The 26,610-nt window shown below is 40.7% G+C and overlaps 1 protein-coding gene across 2 annotated transcripts in view; it reads left to right on the top strand.

The window, feature by feature from the left end:
• Window positions 1–15,963: 15,963 nt before the first annotated feature.
• The window catches only part of RTCA (RNA 3'-terminal phosphate cyclase), a 29,930-nt gene continuing 19,283 nt past the window's right edge, over window positions 15,964–26,610 (top strand). Inside the window, exons 1-3 of one of the 2 annotated variants that reach the window (XM_036767741.1) lie at window positions 15,964–16,286; window positions 16,412–16,512; window positions 26,335–26,478. In XM_036767741.1, coding sequence (XP_036623636.1) covers window positions 16,032–16,286; window positions 16,412–16,512; window positions 26,335–26,478 — 500 coding nt within the window. In that variant the 5' untranslated portion in view covers window positions 15,964–16,031. Of the gene's footprint in view, window positions 16,287–16,411; window positions 16,513–16,542; window positions 16,901–26,334; window positions 26,479–26,610 lie in introns of those variants that run through there. The other variant, XM_036767742.1, reaches the window with a different exon arrangement.

The following is a 26,610-nucleotide window of genomic DNA, read 5'->3' as shown; positions in this document are numbered from 1 at the left end:
CATAATCATAACTGGCTCTCCCTCTGGACAAAGAGGCCAAGTTCTGGAGTGGGAAAGGAACAGGAAAGATTCAGAGAAGTTCAACAACTAGAGTCAGTAGCAACGACCACCAGAGCTGGGTGTAACCTTGGTTAAGTTTGGTGATGAGTCAGCTCTAGAAAGGGACCTATTTGGTCCAGACCAGCTGTAAATTGATGCATTAGCCAAGTCAGCATCTCCAGGTAATCATGGGAACAATGTTACCTGAAGAGTAAGCATCGCAGGGACTCTGCTAAGAGAGAAAAGGATTCCCCTTGGCCACATACGTTTTCTAAATAGGTGCTTCTCTACCTTTGTTCTTTACGTTTGATCCCACTGTCCCCAGTGTCTTCAAAGGTCAGAGTGCACCCTTAGTTTGGCAAACATTTTTGTAATTTTTATCCTTGCTATACTGTCTCAGGAAATGTCCCTTTGTAAAAGTTAATCAATATCAACTGGCTCATTGATGTTATGGAATAAATCAGATGGGGGCTCATAAACAACAACCTTCAGGGTTACCACTCATATTTGAGGGGTAGTCAGCCACCCTCTTAAGACTCAGCCTACTAATGCTAGTGGAACTTGCACTGAGCCGCAGGGCTGCAAAAGCAAACCTATGAGCTTTCAACAGAATTCAACTCTATACTCCAATTCCCACATCTGCCTCCATCAAGTGTCATGGATATCCAAACTCCAAATGGCAGAAATTAGCTCAAGCTTCCAATGCTCTGTTCCACAGAGCTCAGTCATAGAGGAATAGAGGTAATGGAAGCAGATCATCTGTTCATGTGCTACATGCTGACACCTGCCCACCTACCCCCAACTCTTCCCCAGGTCCCTGGAGACTTGTTTTCCAGAAATGTGGGTCCTAAAGGTTTGTTGTTGTTCAGTCATTTTAGTTGTGCCTGATTCTTTGTGACCTCATTTGGGGTTTTCTTGACAAAAATACTAGAGTGCCATTTCCTTCTCCAGCTCATTTTTACAGATGTGGAAACTGAGGCAAACAGGGTTAAGTGACTTCCCTAGAGTCACACAGATAGTAAGTATCTGAAGTCAGATTTAAATTCAGTAAGATAGTCTTCCTGACTTCAGGCCTAGCACTCTATCCCCCCATCTCCCCTAAAAGTTAACCCTGATAAATATTCCCTGCCTTCCTTATTGTGGTAACACTATGAAAGGAAGAGTATCAGATTAGGGGAAGTACGGTGATGCCAGGGTATGAAAAACCTTAATAACAGGAAAAGGAATTTGAACTCTTTTCAGTAGATAGTCAGAACCACGGAGGAGTTCTGGGCAGCGGAGGGACATGAGTAACTAGTGAAGCAGTTCTACAAAACAGGTGGGGTGGGGCAGGCAAGAAATGATGGATAATTAGACGTGCTCAGGGGTTCTATTTGCTAGGAGTAGGGCAATTGTTGATTCAAGACAGCTGAACAGATAGTGCTTCACAGTTGGAGTATATTGTGAGAAAAGCCTGGAAACCAGCTATAAATAAATTAAGCAGTGGTTAGGAACCCCCATTAAAGCAAGCGAGCAGGTGTGGCAAATAGCGATTTTGCCTGGGCAGTTAGCCAGAAGAGTAAGCAATGGGAACTATAAACAAGAGGAAAAGATACATATCTTGCTTCAATCAAGCGTGAAATCAAATGAGAATCTTGCAGTGAGTTACTCAGACTGGGTGCTATGTTGGTATTTCTACAGGTACCAGGTAGCAGCTACGTATGTGTCAAATACAGGTTAGTCTCTGCCCTAAAGGACCAGTCTAAAAATGCTGGAGGGCTACCTTTTTTCTTCAGATTATTATGGAGGGGAAAGTGTGCATGACTTGAAAAAATGGAAAGAATGGAAGACTTGAGGCAGGTAGGCCAATTGAGAGGCTGTTCACAGTTAAGTAAAAGGTGATGAGGGCCTGACCTAGTATTGTGAGTGGAGAGAATAGGACAGTTTCAAGAGCAGTTAAGAAGGTAACAAGGGAAAAAAGGGACGTAAAGAGGATGGTAGAGGAAGAGGTAATTCCTACCTTGTTAGGTAGTTAAAGGCTGAAAGAATATTGCAAAGAAAAAGGAGGGAAGAAAGACTATTTAATAGTAAAAAGCTACTCCATCATTTAGCAAGCATTTATTAAGTGCCTACCAGGCATGTTGCTGGGCTCTGGAGTTACAAAAACAAAATTCAAACAGTTCATGTCCACCAAAGAGCTTAGATGCTATGGAAATAACATGTACACAAATAAATGGATGTTAAGTAAAGAAATGATAATTTGGGAGGGTGGGGGGGAAGCATCATCACTTGGGGGAAGATTCCTATGGGAGGTGACACGTAAACTGAGCTTTGAAGGAGGCCAGGGATTCCAAGAGGCCAACGTAATGAGGGAATGAATGCATTAAAGATATGAGAGACAGCTTGTGCAAAGACATGAGGACAATTGATAGAATGTAGTATGTAAGGAACAACAAAAGGGCCAGTTTGGTGGGATCGAAAAATGTGAGGTACGGTGCTTCGTGATCATGGCCGACTCCAGAACTTGAGGAATTATGGTTAAACTGACTACTAATAGTTTCCTTTCTGAAGTCATTTTCTGCTGTGGTGTGACCATAGGTAGATCTGTGAGTCATTTGCAAAGATGACAATTGAATCCATGGGAGCTGATAAAAATCACCGTGTCAGAGAATTCAAGAGAAGAAGGCTCAGTTCTAAACCTTGGGATACACCCAAAATTCAAGGGTAAGACAAGATGATGGAGAAGCAAAGGAAGCTAAGAAGTAGCCAGACCAAGGAGAACCAGGAGAGAATAATGTCATGAAAATCTAAAGAGAAGAAAGTATCCAGGAGGAGAGGATGAATAACAGTCAAGGTCATGAAGTCAATTTTCCAATTTATTTCACATCACTTCCTTTCATGTACTTTATATTTTAATCATGTTGGCTTATTTTCTATTTCTTGAATTCAGTATTCTATCTCCTGGCATAAACTGTCCCTATTCCTCAAATATCCTCCCCTCCTTACCTTTATTTCTTGAATTCATAACTTCCTTCAAGGCTCAGTGCCAATGTCACCTACTAAAGGAAGTCTTTCCTAATACTTTTACATGTTATTGCTTTCTTCCTCCTCAAATTATTTTGTATTAACTTATTTGTATATCCTTTGTTTCCCCTCCTAATGGAATGGAATGCCCTCCCAGAAGGCAAGGACTAATTGTCTTTGTATCTCTAGCTCCTTGCATAGGGCTGGAAATGCACCTAGGATAGCAAACACTTAGTAAATGTTTGTTGCTGTTCTATTCTGATATTTTTTATGTGGTACCAGCTACTCTCCACCAGGGAGGATGGCTATATTAAGTCAGTTTTCTCCCTCACCATTCATTCTCCTTTTAATTCCCTCTTCATCAGATTTGAAAAACCTCTCTCTCTCTCTCTCTCTCTCTCTCTCTCTCTCTCTCTCTCTCTCTCTCTCTCTTTCGCGCACACACACAATCTGCATTCATTTATTTATTTACTAAGTGTGCCTAATGAAGGCTGGTATAAATATATTTTTCATAACATTGTTCTCTCTTGTTTCTCCTTGGTTTGGCTACTCCTCAGCCTCCTTCACTACTTCATCATCTGTGTTTTCCCTTTGAACTTTGGGTTCTCTTGAATTCTCTAACATGGTGATTTTATCAGCTCCCATGGATTCAATTGTCATCTTTGCGGATAACTCATAGGTCTACCTATGGTCACACCACAGCAGAAAATGACTTTTGAGACTTCAGGGAGGAAACTGTCTACGAGTAGGCAGTTTGCCCAAAATTTTTGAGGATGAGGAGAACATGGGCATGTTTGTAGGCAATAGGGAAGCAGTTAGTAGACAGGGAAAGACTGAAGATAAATTAAATAATTGAAATGATAGAGAGGATAATTAATAGATGCTTGTTGCCTAACTAATAGTCTGGAGCCACACTAAGAAGGGCTTTAAATGCCAAACTGAGGAGTTCATAGCTTATCCTTGAGGCAAGACGGAGTGACATGGTCAGACTTGTGCTTTAGGAAAAGAGATTGAAAGATTGAAACATTTTTTACAACATGTACCAGGGCCCTTTGGTGTATCTGTAGTGATTTATACATAGTAGGTTCTTTTAATCGTTGAACTGAAGAGTCTCTGACATAAGGGTTATATTTTGGTGACTCATCTGGTACCGTTGCTTGAAACATAGAAATCTTTTGCATTTTTAGTGGCTAAGCTTGGCAAATACCACAGAAACACTAAGGCAGGCATTAGGTCTCATAGGCAGGGGCCTCTATGCATTTTTCTCTGTGTGTACCTCACTATTGTTCAAGCAATTTCATAAGGAAAGTTGTTTATCAGACTGGTGACTTGGGATAAATTCACACATAGCAAAATATAGTTGATTTTAGAAGTGCCCTTGACCTGTGATGTGACTCAAGGGATTCTGCATATTGTTTTGGAGTCTTTTGGTAAGAAAATCTGGACAGAAGGTAATGTAAATAGCATAGTACAAAGCCATGGATTTAGAGACAGAGGACTTGGTCTAGTCCCACCCCTGTCATTTAAACTCTTGAGCCTCAGTTTTCTATGCATAATATAAGGAGATAAGACTAGATGATCTCTAAGGAATCTTCCCATTCTAAATCAATTCTACTATGTTGTTATAAAATATTGCCCTGTGTGAGTTTTCTGAAACAGTAGTATCTTCCAGAATTCTAGGCAGGTATCTGAAAGTAGAGGGGCAAACACACATGGAACATAATCGTAGAGCCCCCTGCTACAAATACTGAGTTTTGAAGTGACTTCCTGAGGAAGAAAAGCAGAATTTTAGCTATTTGTGTGGAGGAGTTTCTTTAGCACTAAATATGGTCTATCATCAGAAGTCCTTGACAGGCTCTGGGACAAGCATTATGATGGTATCTTGAGTGGATCTAATAAATTGCCATCATTGTTAATAGATACTGTCACCCAATCCCAAAGGACTCATGGTGAAAAATGCCATCCACCTCCAGAGAAAGAACTGATGGTGTCTGAATACAGACTGAAGCATATTTTTCCCTTCCTTCCCTCCCTCCTTTCCTCCCTCTCTCCCTCCTTCCTTCCTTTTTTGTTTTCTTCCACAAAATAACTAATATGGAAATGTTTTACATGATTTCACATGTATAAACTACATCAGATTGCTTACCCTCTCAGAGGGGAGGGAGGAAGAGAATTTGAACTCAACATTTTTTAAAAAGGGAGGTTAAAATCATTTTTAGATGTAATTGGGGAAAAAATAAAATATTATCTTAAAAAAAGATACTGTCACCTAGAAGGAAAAGAGAAATTTGAGTATCAGTTAATATATATTAACAAGATACAACAAGAGAGGAGAGATGTCAGAGACATAGTGGAGAAGATTTCTAGAGAGCCTGCATTTAATATATTATGTATGTTAAAAATAGAAAACCCATTTATTACAGATTCTTCTTGAACCGTTTGCCTCAATTCCTCATCTGTAAAATGAGCCAGAAAAGGAAATGGCAAACCCCTCAAGTATCTTTGCCAAGAAAACCTCAAAATGGTGACAAGGAGCTGGACATGACCAAATAACAGCGAAAGCCCTTGTATTAAACCCTTGGCCAAGATCTTCTCATTCCTCTTTTAAAGCTGTGGTCCAGATACACAAATCCTACTCTCAAACACTATTCTTTTAACCAGCTGTTCACTTCCCAAATTTTCTTTCCTCTTTTGAAGCCCTTCTAAAGTTGCCTTTTATGAGCAGCAGTGATGAAAACACTTCAGTTCCTCATATAAGGCTTCCTAATCATTACTGCCTTCCATGTTTCTTCACCCATGTGAATCACCATAGGCAGATAGTAGTAATCAGTTTTGACAGATTTTGGAATATTCTCTTCCATGTCTTAAATACATGCCATAGGGAGACAGCAAATCTTCACCATTCTTAAAAAAAATCATTTTGACAAACAATTTCCTTAGTTCTCCTCATTGAAAACCACCAAATACCAGGAGGCATCAGTGTAGTAAAAAATCACTGGCCCTGGGATTTGGGTATCTGGATTAAAGTCCCAGCTCCCTCCCTCGCCTCTTCCTATTTGGCTGAGTGGTGACCACAAAATCTCTGAACCTTAGTTTCCTCATTAGAAAATGAGAGTGTTGGCCTAGATAATTTCTAAGGTTCTTTCTGGCTCTAAGATCTTACGTCCACTATTCTCTTCTTCTTCTAAATTTTGCTGGATGACTTGACTTGACATAATGTATGGATGTATATCATCAGCCAGTTGGCATGGTGAATGGACTGCATGGCCTGGAGTCAGGAAAACCTGAGTTTGAATCCTCTCTCAGACACCTACTAACTGTGTAGCCCTGGGCAAGTCACTTAACCTCTGTTTGCCTCAGTTTCCTCAGCTATAAAATGGGGATAATATTAGTGCCATTTACAGGGTTATTGTGAAGATCAAAAGCAATAATATTTGTAAAGTGATTTCCAAACATTAAAGTGTGATGTAAATGTGAAATATTGTCATTGTTATTCCTTGGAGGATTAGTAACTCCTTCAGAGGATTCAAGCTCCCTTTATATATGATCAGTCATCAGTTTATTTCTTTTCACCAAGTATTCAATGATCTTTCTTTCTCCCTTCCTCCTCAGTGTGACATTCTTCAATCCTCTAACATTCTATCAAGTACAAAATTTGAGTTAATAGCCAGAGATCAACATTTGCCATGGCCAACTATGAGTCCAAGCTTCAAAACTGACAAGGAAAAAGCAAAGTCGATGGTGATGTCTTACAGCTTCATGCACCTGAGACGACAGTGATCACTTCCGAGAGAATCTGAGAGTCAAATATTGAAGGCCTCTAGGACAGTGAAGTACAGGAGAGGTATGGGGCTTCCTCAGAAAAAGATACCATCAACATAAATAAATTGTATAGCCCTGAGCCAGTCTTCCAATCAATCAACATTGTTTGTGGTTGTTGAATCATTTCAGTCATGTCTAACTCTCCAGGATCCCATTTGGAACCTTCTTGGTTTGCCTTTCCTTTTCCAGTTCATTTTTCAGGTGAAAAAACTAAGGCAAATGGGGTTAGACTTGCCTAGGGTCATATAACTGATAAAAATCTGAAGCCACTTTTGAACTCAGGAAGACAAGTCTTCCTGACTTCAGGACCAGCACTCTATCCACTCGGCAATAGTAAGCATGAATTTTTAGACTGTCTATAAACTTTAACTTCACTTTGATTCCCCAAATGTGAAATACTTGTCTAATGGCACAAGTCCATTCGACTGTGAGATCGAGGAGAACAGGGACTGACCTTTTTATCTACAGCACTTAGATGGTACCTGGCACATAGTAGGTGCATAATAAATGTTCACTGCCTGTTGGCTGACTAAAAATGACCCTAGTGAATATACTACTAGAGAAACTGAATCATAGCAATCTTGACATTCTCGATTTAAATGAAATCAGAAGAAAGTGGAAAGTTACAACTAAATAGAAGGATGGTTCACCTGTTCTCCTTTAGTGGTGAATAAAGCCTTCGGTGGAGTTGGTTTTATCACACATTCAAAGGCAACAAGAAATGTTTTTCTTCAGACACTTAGTCATCTCTTATTGCAGTGCTTATGACGAGTATTTGCAGAAACATCAACACAAAATATAAACAACAAAAAATCTTATCAACATCTGTTGCAGAAGATAAAGAGGTAAAGAAATTTTTTTTACAATGAACTCTGAGACAATTTATAATAATTTCATGCAAAAGTTAACTGATGTAAATCATCATAGTAAGAAGCTCAAAAGAGCCCATAAAGTACTATGTGGAAGAATGATTAAATATTATGAGCAGCATTCCCTCATAACATGAGAATCACTGGAGCATAAAACAAGTTTGAAGAAAGGTTGGCAAGAGTCCCTACTAAGCAAAATCATTCTGGGGACATTTAAGGATACAAGCAGAAGGAAGACAAAGAGAAGAAAGATGGAAAATATCTAAAAAGGATTTTTATGGCAAACTTGTTTTTCACCATCAAGAATAATAGTCATGACATTTTGACTGTAAAACATCACAGTACCAGACGTGATTACAGAGGATGTAAAAATGGAATTTAAGAGAAAAAAGACCAAGTATTATACAGAAGAGATTTGAGTTGGAGGGGACACAATAGTGAGGATACTGACAAATCAATTCACAAAGTAGCTAAAGGAGAAGATCACAAAATCAACACAGAAAAAACCTGACATTAATATTGAAAAAGACTGAAAGAACATCATCAGCTACTGACCTTTATGCCCACTCTTCTATGTAACAGATAAAAATTAAGGTAGACTGAGGCACAAAGTTCCAAGCATGAGCAATTTATTATTAAGGTGTAAATTTATCAATAAATAGGATCCCAGCTTCCCCAGCAAAGTTAAGACCCTGAATGAAGGGGACAACTCTCTTTTATAATTTTGGGAGTACAAAAAATAGGAAGGCTAGCACCATAGATGGAAGAAAATATGATTGGATGGAAATTGGGAATGAGGGCTAGCAACAACACCTTCCTTCCCTCTCAGACTAAATGTTCATTCTTTGAGTCTAGATGAATCTTCAAGGACAGAGATAACAAATTAGACTTCTTTGGTTAATAAACCAGAAACTTTGAAGGATAGCTTGATGGTATAAAGATAATAGACCAGATTCCCTGGTGTCTACCTACATACGTCAAAGGTAACAGATTTCCTTGGCACAAGAATAGAACAGTGACTAATAGGACAACTGGATTTCTAAACTTAACTCATTACAGACCAGCTAAATTTCTGAGTTAAGTACAAAGGCAAAGAATCATGACTTAGGCAGTTATAGGACAAAATCAATAAATTGTAAATAGAATCAATTAAAAAAAGACAAATCTATTTCATCCATCTACATAAAAAGGTTATGGGAATCACTTACACAAAGATCAAGAGTATTTGATGAGAGAACTTTCAGGGTTTTATAAACAGCATTGTACAGTATACCATATAACTAAAATATGTAGAGAATATATAATTCCCACTGTGCTTCTTGTTTATTGATTATAAAAAAGCATTTCATTTGGTAGAGCAAAATGTCACCTTAAAGGCTCCCTTCAAATTTGGTGTTTACCATCTATATAGCAAAATAATTCTTAACTCCTTGAAAAATATAACGGTGATAACTTGTTTGACTCTTATCATAGATATCAAGCAAGCATAAAACAGGGAGATGTATATTCACCAAAGGTGTTTACTACTATCATGGAGGAGAAACCAGAGTCCAAGCTGAAGAATTCTCTACGGATGGCAAGGTCCTCCAGATGCTCTTATTTGTGGATGACATTATCCGGGTTGAGTTAAGCCCAGAAATTGCAGAATTTCCTGAATGAGATTCATAATTACTCAAAGAAGTTCGCTTTACACAGAAAAAAGCAAGTGGGTAAATAATTACTGTGATCCAAACTATGACACAGAGTTAGACAACCCATACAGTCCAAATATTAGCATACATATCTAAGTATAATAGATAAGTCCAGAAATAAACAGGAAAAAGTGAGAGCAGCCTGCATCGTCTTTAAAGAATTGCAAAGCTTTTTCCATGATCCCAAACTTCTAGAAACAACAACCCAGTGATATTCGTTTCTAATTCTCCAGACTATTATGTTCCATGTTTCACAGCCTTACAATAACATTAGTAGAATACCAGTATTACAAAGATGGGCCTTTGGATGGCAATGAAGAAACACATGGTGGATGTGAGCAGGATGCGGAATTTCAAAGGAGTGTAGCGCATGCTCTTGGGCTGCTATCTGAAAGTGCACAGGCCAGCTGAGTCCCCAGGAGCGGCTACTACTTAGGTGTCTAATTCTATGCCTCAGGTGCCCCCACCAGTGAGATTATCCCTGTTGAGTATTCCCACCAGTAGGTACAAAGTCCAAAGGAAAAGTGAGTAAGGGAGAACATTTGGCGGAGGGGTAAGCCGCAGTTCCTGATTGATGAAGATCCTTTTCTCCTCTTTGAGGAATACTTGTGAAGTTCCTCTTTGGCATTCTGTAGCTTTCTTCTAGCTTCCTTATAGTGTCTTGAAGCTGCCTTTCCTTACTGTGCCTAGTTTGTCCTCTGTTCCAGCGTAGGCACTGGTGCCAGTCACGGCTCTCTCAGGGATGGACGCTCTTAGGATGCTGATAAGTCCAAAGCCTCTGACCGTCCAAAATTAAAAGGTCCTTCTCCAATCAAAAGAAGGGGGATGAAAGAGAAGCTTGTCTTCTCTCCATCGCATGATTCCTCCACAAGGCATGGGCTTTCTCATCTTTGCTGCCAGACACTTGAATCCTTGGATTCTGAACTAGACTGTTACTTTAAGAAGATCCATGGAGTATGATCATATTCTCTTAACCAATGCTAACACCTCCTGTGGAGCATTCTTCCATTTCATCCAATGACTTTCAAGGAATTCTTGTGCCTCATCTAATGCCACTGATTGATTGAATAGAGATGTTTTTACCTGGTTAAGCAAGTTACTTTTGGTGGGTAAGGTGATTGACTCAATGAATTCCTGGCCTTACAAATGAACAAACATTTCACGGTAAAATGTATGATAGGAAGAGAAGACAGGTAGGTCAAGAAACAAGGGGGGGGAGATCAAAGACTGTGTATATAGTCCAAGTGCTCTACCTGTGACATCAGGAGAAACTGAGGAAGGCCTCCGGCATGTATGGTGAGCCCCCTATGTCAAACTCATGAGAGGACATGGAGAAAAAGTCACGCAAGATGAACAGGCATGGTTACATTGAAAGCTTCATCACTGGAGGGAATAAAACCAATAAAATCACAAATCTGCTGGAGTGTCTGAATATTATTCCCTCTCTATGTGATTGGTTAAAAAATTGCCTGAGGATGCACAATTGTAGAATTAAAACTAGAGCCAAGGTCTTCTTGATTCTTAGTCTTCACTTGATTATAATCAGACTTCAATGCAGAAGTAGCCAGACTTCAGAGTTAGGAGGAGCCCCACAGGCCACCTAACACAAATTGCCGTAGAAATCCTCTCTACAACATCTCTACCAAGTTACCATCTATCCTCTGTTTGAAGAGCTCCTTACCAGAGAGCCTCCACTGACGAAGTCCATCCCATGTTGGAACAACTCTCTTTTTCTTATATTGAGCCAAAATCTGCCTCATTGCTGTTCCTAGTTCTTCCCCCTGGGCCCAAGAAGAACTTAATATAAGTTTTATATATGTATATGGTCTATATATAATCATATATAATATAGTAATCTTTTATATCACTACATTGATAGTAATAATATGTAATACATAATTATTTTAAGTATAATCCCTCCTCTTACATGATAGCTTTTCAAATACTTGAGAACAATAATTACATACCCCTAATGCTTTTGTAATCCAGGCCAAAAAACTCCAGTTCCTTCAATGGACCTTCATATGACACAATCTCCTCTTCTCTGGACACATTCTTGTTTGTCAATGTCTTTTTTAAACCAGGGCTGTCCAACCTTAGGTTTTTATTGAAACAATAGACAATATATTTTGATTTGCCATTTTAGTGAGAGCTCTGCAGTAGCTCGGCTTCATTTACTAAAGCATTTATGTAAATTTCTATGCTTGTAGGTGGGTCGCATTTTGGACAGCCCTGTTGTAAACTACGATGCCATTATATGAACATGCTACTCTGGATGTGGTCTTCTGTATATAATGATATGGTTTAGAGCTACGAGTACTATTCTTCAAAACATAAATGAATTAATATATGTAAAGTGCTTTGTAAACCTTGAAATGCCTTGTAAATGTCAGCTATCATTGTTATAACAATAAAGTCATAACTGCTTGATAAAGAATATACATGTAACAAATGGGATGCCTGATGTAGGGTCTATAATGTTACCATTGCATGGAGTGTGGGTCATTTACTCACTTTGATAGGCCTGAGTTCATAGAGAACTACTGCACTTCCATTTACACAAAACCAGCCAATCATAATAATGACACCACTGTTCAGCTGGGCTGGCTCGTCTCAGGTTACACTGTCTTTATAGGATGGGCAGCTCAGCTAGGCTTTCTCATCATAGGATACAATGTTTCTCTCTGGCCGGCTTGTTTGGGTGATTTAGTGGTTGTGCTGGTTCCCCATTAAGTTCAGCGGCTTTACTGGGCTGGGTAGGTGGTACCGCCTCTGGGCAATACCTATAGAACTTGCTGCTTTTGGAGAGTGGCTAAAGCACAGGGCTGGGCAGGCCATTCTGCCAATGGGTAACTACTGCCAGGCTGGGAAGGGCAGGTTGTTTGGGGCATGTTTACTCTGCTAGACGAGGTGGTCTGCTGGACTTACTAGGTTGGATTTTTGATGAGTAACTGCAGTCTTTTTCACTTTCATCCACTGACATGGCATGGTACTATACTCTCTTCTTCTGGGGTGTAGGGTGCTCTTTACTGCTAAATTTCTACAGAGCTCTTTCAACTAGGGCAACAACCCTTAATTTAGGATTGGCAGAAGCTTTTCCCCTTTGATAGCCTCAGAGCCTTAAGCTCTAAAACTGTTTGTCGTCTTCAGGAAAGAGACAGAAGTTTAATTCTCTTCTACAATTCTTCGGACTCAAAAGCCCATTCCCTTAGGCAGCCACTCCATGTTGCCTTAGAGTGGTCAGTCTCAATTCACTTGGTTCTCCATCCCATGTTCCTTTGGAAATCTTATATAAATGATGGCTTGAGATAAAAATAAAAATATAGTCTACGTCCCGGAGGCAAATTTGTTACTTTGCTGGCCTCTCCATACGTAATTCAATTATTCAAGACCCTTTTTGGGATAAGAAATATCTATTTTGCTTCCACAGGTGAAATTTCCTCTTAACGTTTCACTCTTTTTTAGCCCCTGCACCTCTTCAAGTTTTGCTGAAGTCTCACCAAGGCACCCTCTCTTACATGTAGAATCCCAAAGAAGAAAATCATAGAGAATCTCTATAAAGCCTTTGATTCCTCATTTACCAGAATAATTCAAGGCTATTCTTTTTGCATTGGCCAGATAATTCAAAACATGACAACCTGGGAAAATTTATATTCATATCACTTGGTATATATTTTGTAAGTATTAACTTTCCCTTGTTTTTATTTTTTAACCCTAAAATCAGGTGAGAAGATACCTTCCTCTTTTCCCAATAATACCTCATAAATAATGTGTCCATCTGGGCCCAGCACCTAGTATCACATATAAGATTCTCCATGTTCCTCGTTAGCTACCCATGAGGAAGTTAAGTTCACTCCCTTCCTCCTCAACCAGTCACTATGATGAAAGAAATCAAAACACTCTCTGCCAATCACATCTCTAACATCTCAAAGACTGGACTTTTCCTCTTAAAAAGGGGAAATGTAGAAAACTGTTTTTGGAGCCACCATGTCATCATCCCAATTCAGATGTGGATTTTGAGGACTGTAGTAGTATCCCACTTCCAATTCTAGGCTTCCTGAGGCCTTGGTTGGTTGTAGAGATTATTCTTTAATAAATTCATCTGGAAATATATCTGCTGAATGGGCCTTTTCCTTATGTGGAGGCTGATTTCCTTAGTGTGGATGCTGAGCTGTCATTTAACCAGTCAGTCAATAACCATTTATTGAGTGCCTACTGTGTGTCAATCACTATGTTAAGCAATAGGTGAACAAAAAAGAGGCAGCCCTCGAGGGGCTCACAATCTAATGGGGGAGACAACAAGCAAGCAACTATGCACAAATGAGATGTACACAGGAAAAATAGGAAATAAGAGAGGAAAAGGCACCAGTTCTGAATCCAACTCCCTGTACTCTGTTACCAGTTATCCCACATTTTTCTTGTCCATGGAGATAGCTTGAGGAGGCTTGGTCAAATGCTATGCTGACATCCCAGGATATGATGTCTATGTCATTCCCCTGATTTACTAGTCTAATAACTTTATTAAAAAAGGAGTGAGTTCACTCTGGTACAGCCAGTTCTTAATGAATTTATGTTCTAATCAGGGCTTCCTGTTTACCTAGCTCTGAGAACTTTATTTTGGAGGAATACTGACAAATGGGAGAGTGATCAGGGAATATTAGGAGTGGAAAAAAATCAGAAAATAAGTTGAAGTAAGGGAACATTTGGCTTGGGGAAGAAAAGGCTTAGGAACAGAGGGCCTGGATGAAAGAGATATCATCAGGTATTTAACTGTCATGTAGAAGAAGAGAAACTTTTTTTCTGGGCTTAGGAAGCAGAACTAATTGGAATTACATGTAGGTAGATTTCAGCTCAACAGGAGGGTAATATGGGAGTCTGTGTAGTACAGTGGAAAAGGCTCTGATTTTGGAATCAGAGATCCTTGGTTGTAATTTTATCCCCTGCCACTTGTTAATCTGCGTGGCTTTGGGCAGTCAATTAATCTCTCTAGGCCTAGGAGAGAAACCTTGGGCATCACCTATATCTAGCATATATGTGATGTGGATGGTGAGCCAGCAAAAGAGATGCAAAAAGAACTGTCAGACTGAGGATTGTTAAAACTCTTGGTGGGGATCCATCGTTTGTTTGGCCACCTCCCCAGACTGCTCCAGCGTAAGTAACCCATTGTGATTATTAAACCTCTCTTATGTAAGCTAACTAGGAGCTCCCAGCCTCTCTCTACGATATCAAACTTGCCCCACTGTTTGGGGGAATTCTGGATCCTACAGAAGGCAATCCTTTTGTTTCAGAAAAGACAACCACTCATAAGAGGAGGAGCCCAAGTTCCTGGCCTAGTTTGCCACAAGAAATAGACTTTGAGGTAGACAGTGCAGAACAGAGCTGAAATGTAAAATGTCTACTTTTGGTGGTCCTGCAAACTGCTTCAATATTTAGAAAAAGTTTAAGTGTCAGCCTCCTTGATGATTTTAAAAGTAGTTTTAAGTTGTTTCTGAATCCTGTTTTAGGTTATTCTGTTAATGCATACTGCATATCCTTTGGCATTTCATTTGTGTCTAGGAAATGAAGGAAAATGTAGGAAATTTCTTCCATATATCTGGTTCATATTATACATTGAGTACTTTTGCACTCCATTCCCATTCCCTCTTTGAGGAGAGTCAAAACTTAAGGTTACATAATTTATCTTTGGGGCACTGGGATAGGGAAGAAAGACCCGAGTTCTACTGTGTGATCTTTAACACACTGCTTTAAGCAGCTTTCTAACAGAAGTCACAAAGACAGCATCTGCCTATACTGTAAGAGGGAGTTTCATCTGGGAGTTGCCTGTATTAATGAAACCCCAAGTCCAGTCCCTATCCCTTTTAAACTTAGGAAGTTCAGGAACCTCAAGAAAAATGAAGGAAAGTATTTTGGGGAGAGGCAGCAGAGGCAGGTGACAAATGGTAGAAACATTTAGGTGTGGATGGAATGCAAGCCAGAATCAAGAAGTATTGTCAAGTTCAAATCCAGCCTGGGTCCAAGTCAGCTAACCTCTATCTGCCTCAATTTCCTTATCTGTAAAATAGGCATAATAATCACACCTACTTCCCAGGGTTGTTGGGAGGAGAAAATGAGATATTATTTGTAAAAAGATACAGGATACATTTACGTTCAGTCTGCATTATCAACATTTTCTGAATCACTTTAAGTATGGACAACAAAACCAACCCTGAAATGGTAGCGTCTGCGGATTCCAAGGTGTCAGTGTTCACACAGGAAATTTAACAATCGGCTCGCGGGAGGCAGTGTGGGGTGGCTACCGCACAGCCCTGCTTTAAAGCACTCCATATAAAGGCTAGTTGTTGCCGATGTCATTTTGGATAGACATCTCTACTGATGTGCCCCAGCAACGTGGAACAAATGGAAAACCACTAGTGGACTGCGTTGTGGTGGGAATTGTCTTTTGGGCGTGAGTCAGACCAGATGGCCACTGAGGTCCCCTCCGACTCTGAAATTCTGTGATTCTGATGACTCTAAGCTGCGTTCACTGAAGGTTCGGGGAGCGGTCCCTTTAAGCCGGGCCTCTTCAGCTAAAGGGACAGGGAGGGGGGAGCAGGCTCCGGGAGTACGCATGCTCAGGGAACTGCGGCGTGGCCTGGGCCTGTGGCCTTCTCTGCGGCAGCTGCCTCCCCACCGCAAGCTGCGGCTCCGCACCGCCCTGGTCTTACGGCCACGCCACACCAGGGCGGGCCGGGGGACCTGGTGCCCGAGTCGCCACCTCTCCCGCCGCCTTTCGCTCGCCCTCCCTAGGGCCGGGGCTTTGTTGCCAGGGGCAACCGCCATGTCGGGGCAGCGGGTGGAGATCGATGGTGGCATCATGGAAGGGGTGAGTGAGCGCGCGCGCGCGACCCGGCTCCCCGGGACCCTGTCCTCTCCCCTGCCCCCGCACCCTCCTCCTCCGCTTTCCTTCTCGCCTTGACCCTGAGCCGATCTCCTTCTTCTTTCTACCAGGGCGGCCAGATCCTGCGCGTGTCCACGGCACTGAGCTGCCTGCTGGGCCTCCCGCTGCGCGTGCGCAAGATCCGGGCAGGCCGCAGCACTCCGGGCCTCAGGTAAAGCGGCACCCCCGGGGCGGGGCGTGCGGGCATTCCCGAGGGACGCGTGGGTCAGAGTCCATCAGTCCGGGAGGATCTACTTGGGGCAGGGCCCCTTACTAGCTAATCCCGGGGAGCTGCCCCTTTGACAGCCTTTAAGACCTAACCCGTTCAGTTCCTCATCTGTAAAATGGGCTGGAGGAGGGGACGGCAAACCCCCGCAGTCCCAAGTGGGGTTACGGAGAGGCTGACACAACCGAACAACTAAAGGCCCGTCCGAGCATTCGTGACCCCTTGGACATCCGTGGGTCTCAGCCCCGCGGAGTGTCGCAGATTTAAATCTGGAAGGGACCCTTAGAAGACACTTGGGCCAGTCACTTCATTTTACTGTCAGAAAACGGACGTGGTAAGTGAAAAGGCAAGGTTTGAGCCCAGGCCCTCTGGCTCAGGTAGAGCCCTCCCCGGGGGCAGCAGGTCAGGACTAGAACCCTAGGATGCCCCCTGGCCTCCTTACCACCTCTTAGGAAAGGGGCTTTTGCAGACACAAAGGAGCATTACTTCATCAGGCATTCCTTGCTGCTCAGATCGACCTATTTTTAAACTTTAGTATAGTTAGGTCTGTATAGAATTTCCTTGCCTTAGGGAAAACAAAGCAAAGACCAATCCTTTTTACCCATTTCACTAGCTGCTGCTGTTCATTTTAAACACACACAAATGGGTGAAACCTTTAGAGATTTATCTCCATCCTATAGCTGTCCTGAAAAAATCGTTCTTGTCTTCATTCAGAACTTGATGAAGAAGCTGTTATTTACTGTCTAACATCTCTGAAGGGAGTTTGGAAAAACCAAAATGATTTTCGTCTACTAAATGAGTTTTGACTTTTCTGAGCCTCCTAACTTTGGGTGTCCTCCTCAGGCTCTGCCCTGGTCCCTCTTCATTTTTCTCTCAATCTCTTCACCTCCCAAGGGTTCAGTTATCGTTTCTTTGTAGAGCTATATATCTAGCCTTAGTCTAACTCCTAAGCTCCAGTTCTGCATCATGAACTGCAATTGAATGTTTCTAATTTTCTGTTATATACACACCTCAAGAACAACTTAGCCCAAATAGAAATTATTTTGCCCCCACCGCTTCCCAACCACTCCTCTAAACTTCTATAGATGGGACCACCATTCTGCTATTCTCCCAGGTTTTGCAACCTTGGAGTCATACTTGACTCTTCCTTCCCTTTCATCGCCTTACTAGTCAGTTGATGAATCTTGTCTAGCCTACCTTCACAGCATCCTCAGCATCCATCTCCTTCTGTCCACTCTCAGCCACTAACCAAGTTCAACTCCTCTTCAGTTCTCGGTTGCTCTATTTCATTAGTCTCCTAATTGGGATTTTCTGCTTCCAGTCTCTTCCCTTTCCAAAATAATCTTCTTAAAGCACAGGTCTGACCATGTTACTCAATGGTTCAATATCCCTCAATAGCTCCCTCCTTGATGGTTCTAAGAAAAAAAACTTCAGCTTTGCTTTAAAGCTTCACATTCTGACACCATTCTGCTCTTCCAGGTTTATTGTATAATCCCTCTCTAATACATACATATATATATATATATATATATATATATATATATATATATATATATATATATATTCCCTGCCTTTTAGCTAAATTAACCTCCTGTTACCTGAGCTCAGTGTTTTGCCTCCTGTTTCATGCTTTGGCAGAGTCTGTTTCCTCCTATCTAGAATGGATTCACTCCTCACCAGTGCCTCTTCCCTAGCATCCTCCAGGAGTAGTGTATTATCTCCTACAGCATAGAACTACACTTATTTTGTATTTTCCAGTGCCTTTCTTATAGCATATGCTTTGCAAACATTGTTGTATTGGACTGGATTTGACAACCAACATTTACTGTGACTGAAAATGATGTTCAGTTAATTTTCTTCTTTGGTTGTTTATGATTCAGAAGAAAGAAATATGAAGCACATTAGACTCCTGACAAATCTGCTATTCTTCTGATTTTCTTGCTGCCTTTCAGAAGTCACTTGAGTGACTTCTGAAATACACACTCATAAAATTGAGTTACTCCAAGACATAATATATCCTTCAGCAGATCATCATAGGATTGTTGAGATGTTTTTATAGCTTGATATCTGTACGTCTCAGATGTCATGACAAGATATTTTAATACTACCCTTATTAATAAATCAGCTTGCATTTGTTAAACTCTTAGTATGTGTGATGCACTGTGCTGAGAACTGGGGATTCAAAGAAAGCCCCTGAGGAGGTCATATTCCAAAGGAGGAGACGATGGGGGGAAAATTATACACTCAAGATATATAGATACATATGTATGTATATGTGTGTGTGTACACACACACACACACACATATATATATATATATATATATATATTTATAAACTATTATTCGTACGTAAGAGAGTAAATGGAAGGTAAGCTCAGAGGGAAGACACTAACAATATTAATACCTTTGATTCTCTTTACCCTATTAACTAACCTGCCATGGTTACTACAGCTGTTGCCTAACCCTGAATTATTCCTGCCATCTGATATTTGATTTCCTTTTCTTCTCCCAGACTATAGTATATTACTAGAGAAAAGCTTAGAACTGTGCAGACTTTACCCGCTACACATATGTGTTCTCTAACTTCTCCATACATGTCCAGAACAGACAAGTAATATCACAACTACCCTCTGTGCTGGGCTAATGTGCTCTGTTCTGAGGGCTATATCTTAAAGAGACGCATCTCAAGCTGGAGCACATAATGGAGGAGGGTGACCAGGATAGTGAGGGAGACGCGAAACCATTGAAGGAACCGGGCATATTTCTCCTAGAGATGATTTTAGATTTAGGGAGTAGTGGTCTTCTAGTATTTAGAATAGAAATTTTCTTAATTCTGATCCAGAGGGCAGAACTAGAACAAGTAGGTGAAAGCTATAGGGAGTCAGATTTCAGTTCAGTATAATAACAAACTTCCTCACAATGACTCGTTACTCATTACAACATTGTAATGAGCTGCCTTTGAGATAGTGACTCGTCCTCTATCACTGCAGTAGTTCAGGTGGAGATGGAATGGCCACTTGACAGGAATCTTGTAGTGTGGAGTCATGCATCAGTAATAGAAGTTAAAATTGCTATAGTACTGTAAGATTTATAGAAAGTTTGGCTTTATTTGATCCTCACAACAACCCAGTGAAGTAGATAATTTTATTATCATCCCTGTTTCACAGTTGAGGAAACCTGGACTGAGAGAGGTTAAGTGATTTGCCCAGGGTAATATAGCTAGTAATTGAGGCAAGGCTTGAACTCAGGTTTTTCTGACTCTATGCACTACTTCACCAGCCTTCATTGGGTAAGATGATGAAGTAGGTCACTTGTGAGGTCCATTCTGATGCTAAGAGTCTAAAAAGAACTCTTGGGGGTCAGCAGGAGGTGAATAACAAGGATATTAAATAGCACTGGGTGACTCATATAATTTTGGAAGGGATACTAGAAGTCAACTAAGGGGACCTTCTGCTGCATGTCAGAATCCCTTCTAAGAGGTAGCCAGCTAACCTCTGCTTAAATAGCTCTTATCATAAGAACTCAGTGCCTCATGAGGTAGCCCATTAAATTTTTGAAGGAGACTGTTCTTGGAAAGTTCTTCCTTATAGATTGAGTAGAAATTTGCTTAGCTGTGCCTTCAGTTAACCGGCTCTAATTTTGTTCTAATTATCATTCCTCTTCTAAATGATAACTCTTTTTTTTTGTTTAATTTAATTTATTTAATATATTTAGTTTTCAGCATTGATTTTCACAAGAGTTTGAGTTACAAATTTTCTCCCCATTTCTACCCTCCCCCCACTCCAAGATGGCGTATATTCTGGTTGCCCTGTTCCCCATTCAGCCCTCCCTTCTGTCACCCCACTCCCCTCCCATCCCCTTTTCCCTTACTTTCTTGTAGGGCAAGATAAATTTCTATGCCCCATTGCCTATGTATCTTATTTTCTAGTTGCATGCAAAAACTTTTTTTTGTTTGTTTTTGAACATGTTTTTAAAACTTTTAGTTCCAAATTCTCTCCCCTCTTCCCTTCCCACCCACCCTTCCTAGCAGTCAAGCAATTTGACATAGGCCACATGCATATCATTATGTATAACCCTTCCACAATACTCATGTTGTAAAAGACTAACTATGTTTTGCTCCTTCCTAACCTATCCCCCTTATTGAATTTTCTCCCTTGACCCTGTCCCTTTTCGAAAGTGTTTGTTTTTGATTACCTCCTCCCCCATCTGCCCTCCCTTCTGTCATCCCCCTTTTTTTTTTATATTCTTCCTCCTTTCCTGTGGCATAAGATACCCAATTGAGTGTGTATGGTATTCCCTCCTCAGGTCAAATCTGATGAGAGCGAGATTCACTCATTCCCCCTCACCTGCCTTCTCTTCCCTTCCTACAGAACTGCCTTTTCTTGCCACTTTTATGTGAGATAATTTACCCCATTCTATCGCTCCCTTTCTCCCTCTCTCAATATATTCCTCTCTCATCCCTTAATTTGATTTTATTTCTTTTAGATATCATCCCTTCATCTTCAACTCACCCTGTGCCCTCTCCCTCTCTCTCTCTCTCTATATATACACACACACACACACACACACGTACATATATACATACACACACATATACATATATATACACACACACGTACATATGTGTGTGTGTCTATATATATATATATATATATATATATATATATATATATATATGTATATATGCATATTCCCTTCAGCTACCCTAATACTGAGGTCTCATGAATCAAACACATCATCTTTCCATGTAGGAATGTAAACAAAACAGTTCAACTTTAGTAAGTACCTTGCAATTTCTTTTTCTTGTTCTTTTTCTTGATTACCTTTTCATGCTTCTCTTGATTCTTGTGTTTGAAAGTCAAATTTTCTATTCAGCTCTGGTCTTTTCACTGAGAAAGCTTAAAAGTCCTCTATTTTATTGAAAGTCAATATTTTACCTTGCAGCACGATACTCAGTTTTGCTGGGTAGGTGATTGTTGGTTTTAATCCTAGCTCCATTATTGTATTCCAAGCCCTTTGATCTCTTAATGTAAAAGCTGCTAGATCTTTGGTTATTCTGATTGTGTTTCCACAATACTCAAATTGTTTCTTTCTGGCTGCCTGCAGTATTTTCTCCTTGATCTGGGAGATCTAGAATTTGGCGACAGTATTCCTAGGGGATTTCTTTTTGGGATCTATCTGAGGAGGCGATCTGTGGATTTTTTCAATTTCTGTTTTGCCCTGTGGCTCTAGAATATCAGGGCAGTTCTCCTTGATAGTCTCTTGAAAGATGATATCTAGGCTCTTTTTTCGATCATGGCTTTCAGGTAGTCCAATAATTTTTAAATTATCTCTCCTGGATCTATTTTTCCAATGAGATATTTCACATTGTCTTCCACTTTTTCATTCCTTTGGTTCTGTTTTATAATATCTTGATTTCTCATAAAGTCACTAGCTTCCACTTGCTCCAATCTAATTTTTAAGGTAGTATTTTCTTCAGTGGTCTTTTGGAGCTGCTTTTCCATTTGGCTAATTCTGCCTTTCAAGGCATTCTTCTCCTCATTGGCTTTTTGGAGCTCTTTTGTCATTTGAGTTAGTCTATTTTTTAAGGTGTTTTTTTCTTCAGTATATTTTTCAGTATTTTTTTGGGTCTTCTCTAGCAAGTCATTGACTTGTTTTTCATGGTTTTCTCTCATCCTTCTCATTTCTCTTCCCAATTTTTCCTCTACTTTTCTAAGTTGCTTTTCCAAATCCTTTTTGAGCTCTTCCATGGCCTGAGACCAGTTCATGTTTTTCTTGGAGGCTTTTGTTGTAGGCTCTATGACTTTGTTGACTTCTTCTGCCTGTATGTTTTGGTCTTGTCACCAAAGAAAGATTCCAAAGGCTGAGACTGAACCTGGGTGCGTTTTCGCTGCCTGGCCATGTTCCCAGCCAACTTACTTGACCCTTGAGTTTTTCAGAGGGTTATGACTGCTTGTAAAGAGTTCTATGTTCCAAGCTTGGGGGGATGCACTGTTGATTTCAGAGCTATTACAGCCAGCTCTGCCAAACCAGCACTCCTTCCCCAAGAACCCCCAACCTGGACTGGACTTAGATCTTCAGCAGGCTCTGCACTCCTGCTGTGATCTGCCACTTAATTCCTCCCACCAGGTGGGTCTGGGGCTGGAAGCAACTGCAGCTGTAGTTCTGTAGCTTCCCCACCTCTGCTGCTCCCTCTCCCTCCACCCAGGTGGTGGCTGAACCACGAACTCCTTCCTTCCACTCCCCGCAGCTTTTCCCACTAACCTTCTCTGTTGTCTTTGGTGTTTGTGGGTTGAGAAGTCTGGTAACTGCTGCAGCTCACTGATTCAGGGCGCTAGGGCCCACTCCGCCCAGCTCCTGGTCTGGTTGGTCTGTGCTGCCCACGCTGGGCTCTGCTCTGCTCCGCTCCACTCCCAGCTCTGTGCGGGATAGACCTTACCCAGAGACCATCCAGGCTGTTCTGGGCTAGAGCCCTGCTTCCCTCCGCTATTTTGTGGGTTCTGCAGTTCTTCTCTGTTGTCTTTGGTGTTTGTGGGTTGAGAAGTCTGGCAACTGCCACAGCTTGCTGATTCAGGGCGCTAGGGCCCGCTTCGCCTGGCTCCTGGTCTGGTTGGTCCCCATGACCCACGCTGGGTTCTGCTCCGCTGCCAGCTCCGTGCGCAAAAGACCTCACCCAGCAACCATCCAGGCTGTCCTGGGCTGGAGCCCCGCTTCCCTCTGTTATTTTGTGGGTTCTGCAGTTCTAGAATTGGTTCAGAGCCATTTTTTATAGGTTTTTGGAGGGACTTGGCGGGGAGCTCACGCTAGTCCCTGCTTTCCAGCAGCCATCTAAATGATAACTCTTTAAAATTAGAAAATAAGAAGCATGGCCTTCCTCTCTCAGTTATCAAAACCCATGTCCTTTTCTTAGGCCTCTTACTCCTTGATCACCCTAGAACATTTGACCACCTTCTGTCTTAAAACTTTCTTCTGTCTTGTCAGAGGGGACCTGACACTGTATATTCTGTATTCTCCTCTGATTCTGCTTCTTACTCATTCTTACCTCCTTAGTCTTCAATTCTAGATGTATTTCAGGTTTCAGTTCTTAGCTTTTTTTTTATTGCCCTTTAGGATAGAAATGTTGATGTCATCTTAGACACTTCTTTCCCTCTTTTTCTACACATCAGATGGTCACTAAATTGGCAGTGTCACTCAGATCTTTATTTTCCTTTCCATTCTCACGGTTGCCACCCTGATTCAAGCCCGTATTACCCCTCACCTGGATTGTTATAATAGACTCCTAATCTCCTCAACCTCTCTTCCAGTCATCCCACTTATTGCTGCCATGTTAATCTTTCTAAAGCACAATTCTGATCATCTAAGTCTCTTGCTCAAAACTTTTCAGTTACTCTTAACTGCTTATCAGATAACATTTTGCTTGTACTTCTTCTATAACAATTATCTTTGTTCACTTCTGTCTTGTATTTATTTGTATATACATTGTGTTCTTAATTAAGCCAAAGATCTTTGACAAGAGGGATCATGCCCCATTTGTTTTTCTATTCACTGACTACCCTGAATTATGTTTTGAGCAAAGTTAAATTGACCATCTGTCATTCAAAATCCTACCCATTCAAGGCCAATCTCAAATGTTGTCTTTTCCATGAAACCTTCTCAGCCAGAAATGATCACTCTTTCATTGAATAGTGGCCTATATCTTTTCTTTATACCTTCTTCTCGCACTTATGCTACATTATATTATAGTTATTTTCATGCATGTTTATGTCTAGTAAATTATAAGCTGCTTCTTGGTCATATCAGATTAGATACAAAAGGACCTTGCCTTTTATTTCTCCAGAACACTTTCTATATAGGAAGCACTTACATGTTTGTTTAATAAATGAACACAAATGGAATTTAAGTATATCTTTGTATATGTATGGAGCAGCTAGGTAGTGCCATATCAAGTAAAAATACTATATCTAGGAAACAAAAATGGGCATATAGCTCTTACCTAGCCTTTCTTTAGAAAATCCGTATTAAAAAAATTATGCCTTGCCCTATGTCCAGAAAGGCATCCTAGCAGTTTCAAAGCTAGGGTGAACAGAATTTTGATATTCCTTATGTCATTTGAAGCTGAAAGGAACCTCATTTGTCCTCTGATTCATCAGATCTGAGAAGTTGTCACATGAGGAGTAAGGAATAGAACCAGAATTTGAATAGAAGTCCTCTGTCTCTAAATCTGCTGTTCCTTCCACTGTACCACACTGCTGGGTTTTTTTTTTTTTCATAATCCAAGTTTTTTTTATTGTTTTTTTAGCAGTCACTTATGCCGTGAATTCGTAGGGGATTGGTTGCAACACCTTGCCATTGGTTCTCACAAAGTGTGCTTCTCTGGGTGGAGCAGGCTGGCGTTTCAGTTGAACCCAAGTGCCTTTTTCTTTGGCTTCCTCCTTCTTCTGATCATTTTCTTTTACACGCTTCAGGAAGCTCTCTCTGCTCTTAGAATGCGTAATATGCTCAATACGCACATTAATTCTCTTGGCTAGAATCTTGCCCTTAATCTGTTTGTTTACCAATGCCTGCAGCATGTTAAGTAACATTATGGACTCATCTAGTCTTGCCCTGGTAACATTTGTGGGGCATTCCCTGCTGAACTGTGCCCATGCCCTTGATATCTACAATATTACCTTTCTTGTATATTTGCATATATGTAGCCAAAGGACCAACACCATGTTTTCGAAAGGGCCTAGAAAACATGTAGCGTGTCCCTCTCCTTTTTCCTTTTGGGTTCGTCATTTTGGCAACTCACTGGAATATGGCGGAGGCGGCGGAAAGCCACACTGCTGTTTCTAAGGGAGTGTCTTAATGTTACATTTCTGCAGTTCTGGCTAAGTGTCTGAAGTCCCTTAATTGTAACCTCCCAGCTGATTCTTTATGACTTGCTCTGTTCTGGGATAGGTGCTTCTTGTACTTCCATGCCCTTGTTTCACATTAAATCTTTTCACACCTATGGTCTTCATGTTTGTCTATACCTGAAGTATGAAGACATAGTGTGTATACACCAAAATGCTTTTACTCTAGTATCTGTCAGAAAAGCAGTATTAGTTTTATGCTGTGTCACATATACCACCTAGAAAAGAGACAGAGTGGAAGCCTACTATAATGCGCCAGAGAGCTCAGCCCAACTGATTTACTTCTAAATAATTTATCGTATCTTACCTACCTTTCAATGAGCCCACTGAATGGTTAATGGTTGTGAGGCAAGATTTTTAAAATTTTTAATTGTCTACCCATTTAAAATTACTTAAAAGATGTTTGTGTGTGGTTGAGTCTAATTCACTTTGCATGTGGATAAGAGGTATTCCTAACTATTAAGGATGGTGTTAATGCATGTGGATAATTCGCTGAATTGGAAAGGAGTCTAATTGGACTTTAAACATTTTTGGTAGGTTGATTTATAGAATGGTGGGATTTCTTTGCCCCCTATTTGCATCCTTGCCACTCAGAGTAACGCTGGTGGGGTTTTTTAAGTGTTTGTTTTAAAATGACTTCAGTTGAAGCCGTCTTCCCAGTTATATACTATTACTTTAAAAAATGTTTTGTCTGACTGGTGAAATGAAGACAGAAGGTAACACTTCTAATAATGAGTTATAAGTATAAGGAATTTCTGCCACTAAGTTGGGCATTATAATTTCACTATCATTAAAATTTCATAAATGTTTGAAATAATATGGGTATATAGGCAGTCTGAATGCACACGTTTTGATGCAGTATTATGACCTGAAGGCCTCAACACCTCTCTGGATTGGAAATGATTCGAGATTTATGTGATGGGCAACTAGAAGGGGCAGAAATCGGCTCAACAGAAATAACATTCACACCAGAGAAGATCAAAGGTGGAACCCACACAGCAGATACCAAGACAGCTGGGTATGTCTCTACATGTATTTGCGATCTGAGAAGTAACCATTTAATAGTTCCATTTAAGAAGCCAAGCAATGACAAATGTAAGGTCATTGGTTCCACTAAATTGTTTTCTTATTTAACTTTGTTTTTTTTTTC

This window comes from Trichosurus vulpecula, chromosome 7 (assembly GCF_011100635.1).
Source record: "Trichosurus vulpecula isolate mTriVul1 chromosome 7, mTriVul1.pri, whole genome shotgun sequence".
In the NCBI taxonomy this organism is placed as follows: Eukaryota; Metazoa; Chordata; class Mammalia; order Diprotodontia; family Phalangeridae; genus Trichosurus; species Trichosurus vulpecula.
The sequence above is the reverse complement of the archived record's forward strand: the minus strand, read 5'-3'. Positions and strand labels throughout refer to the sequence as shown.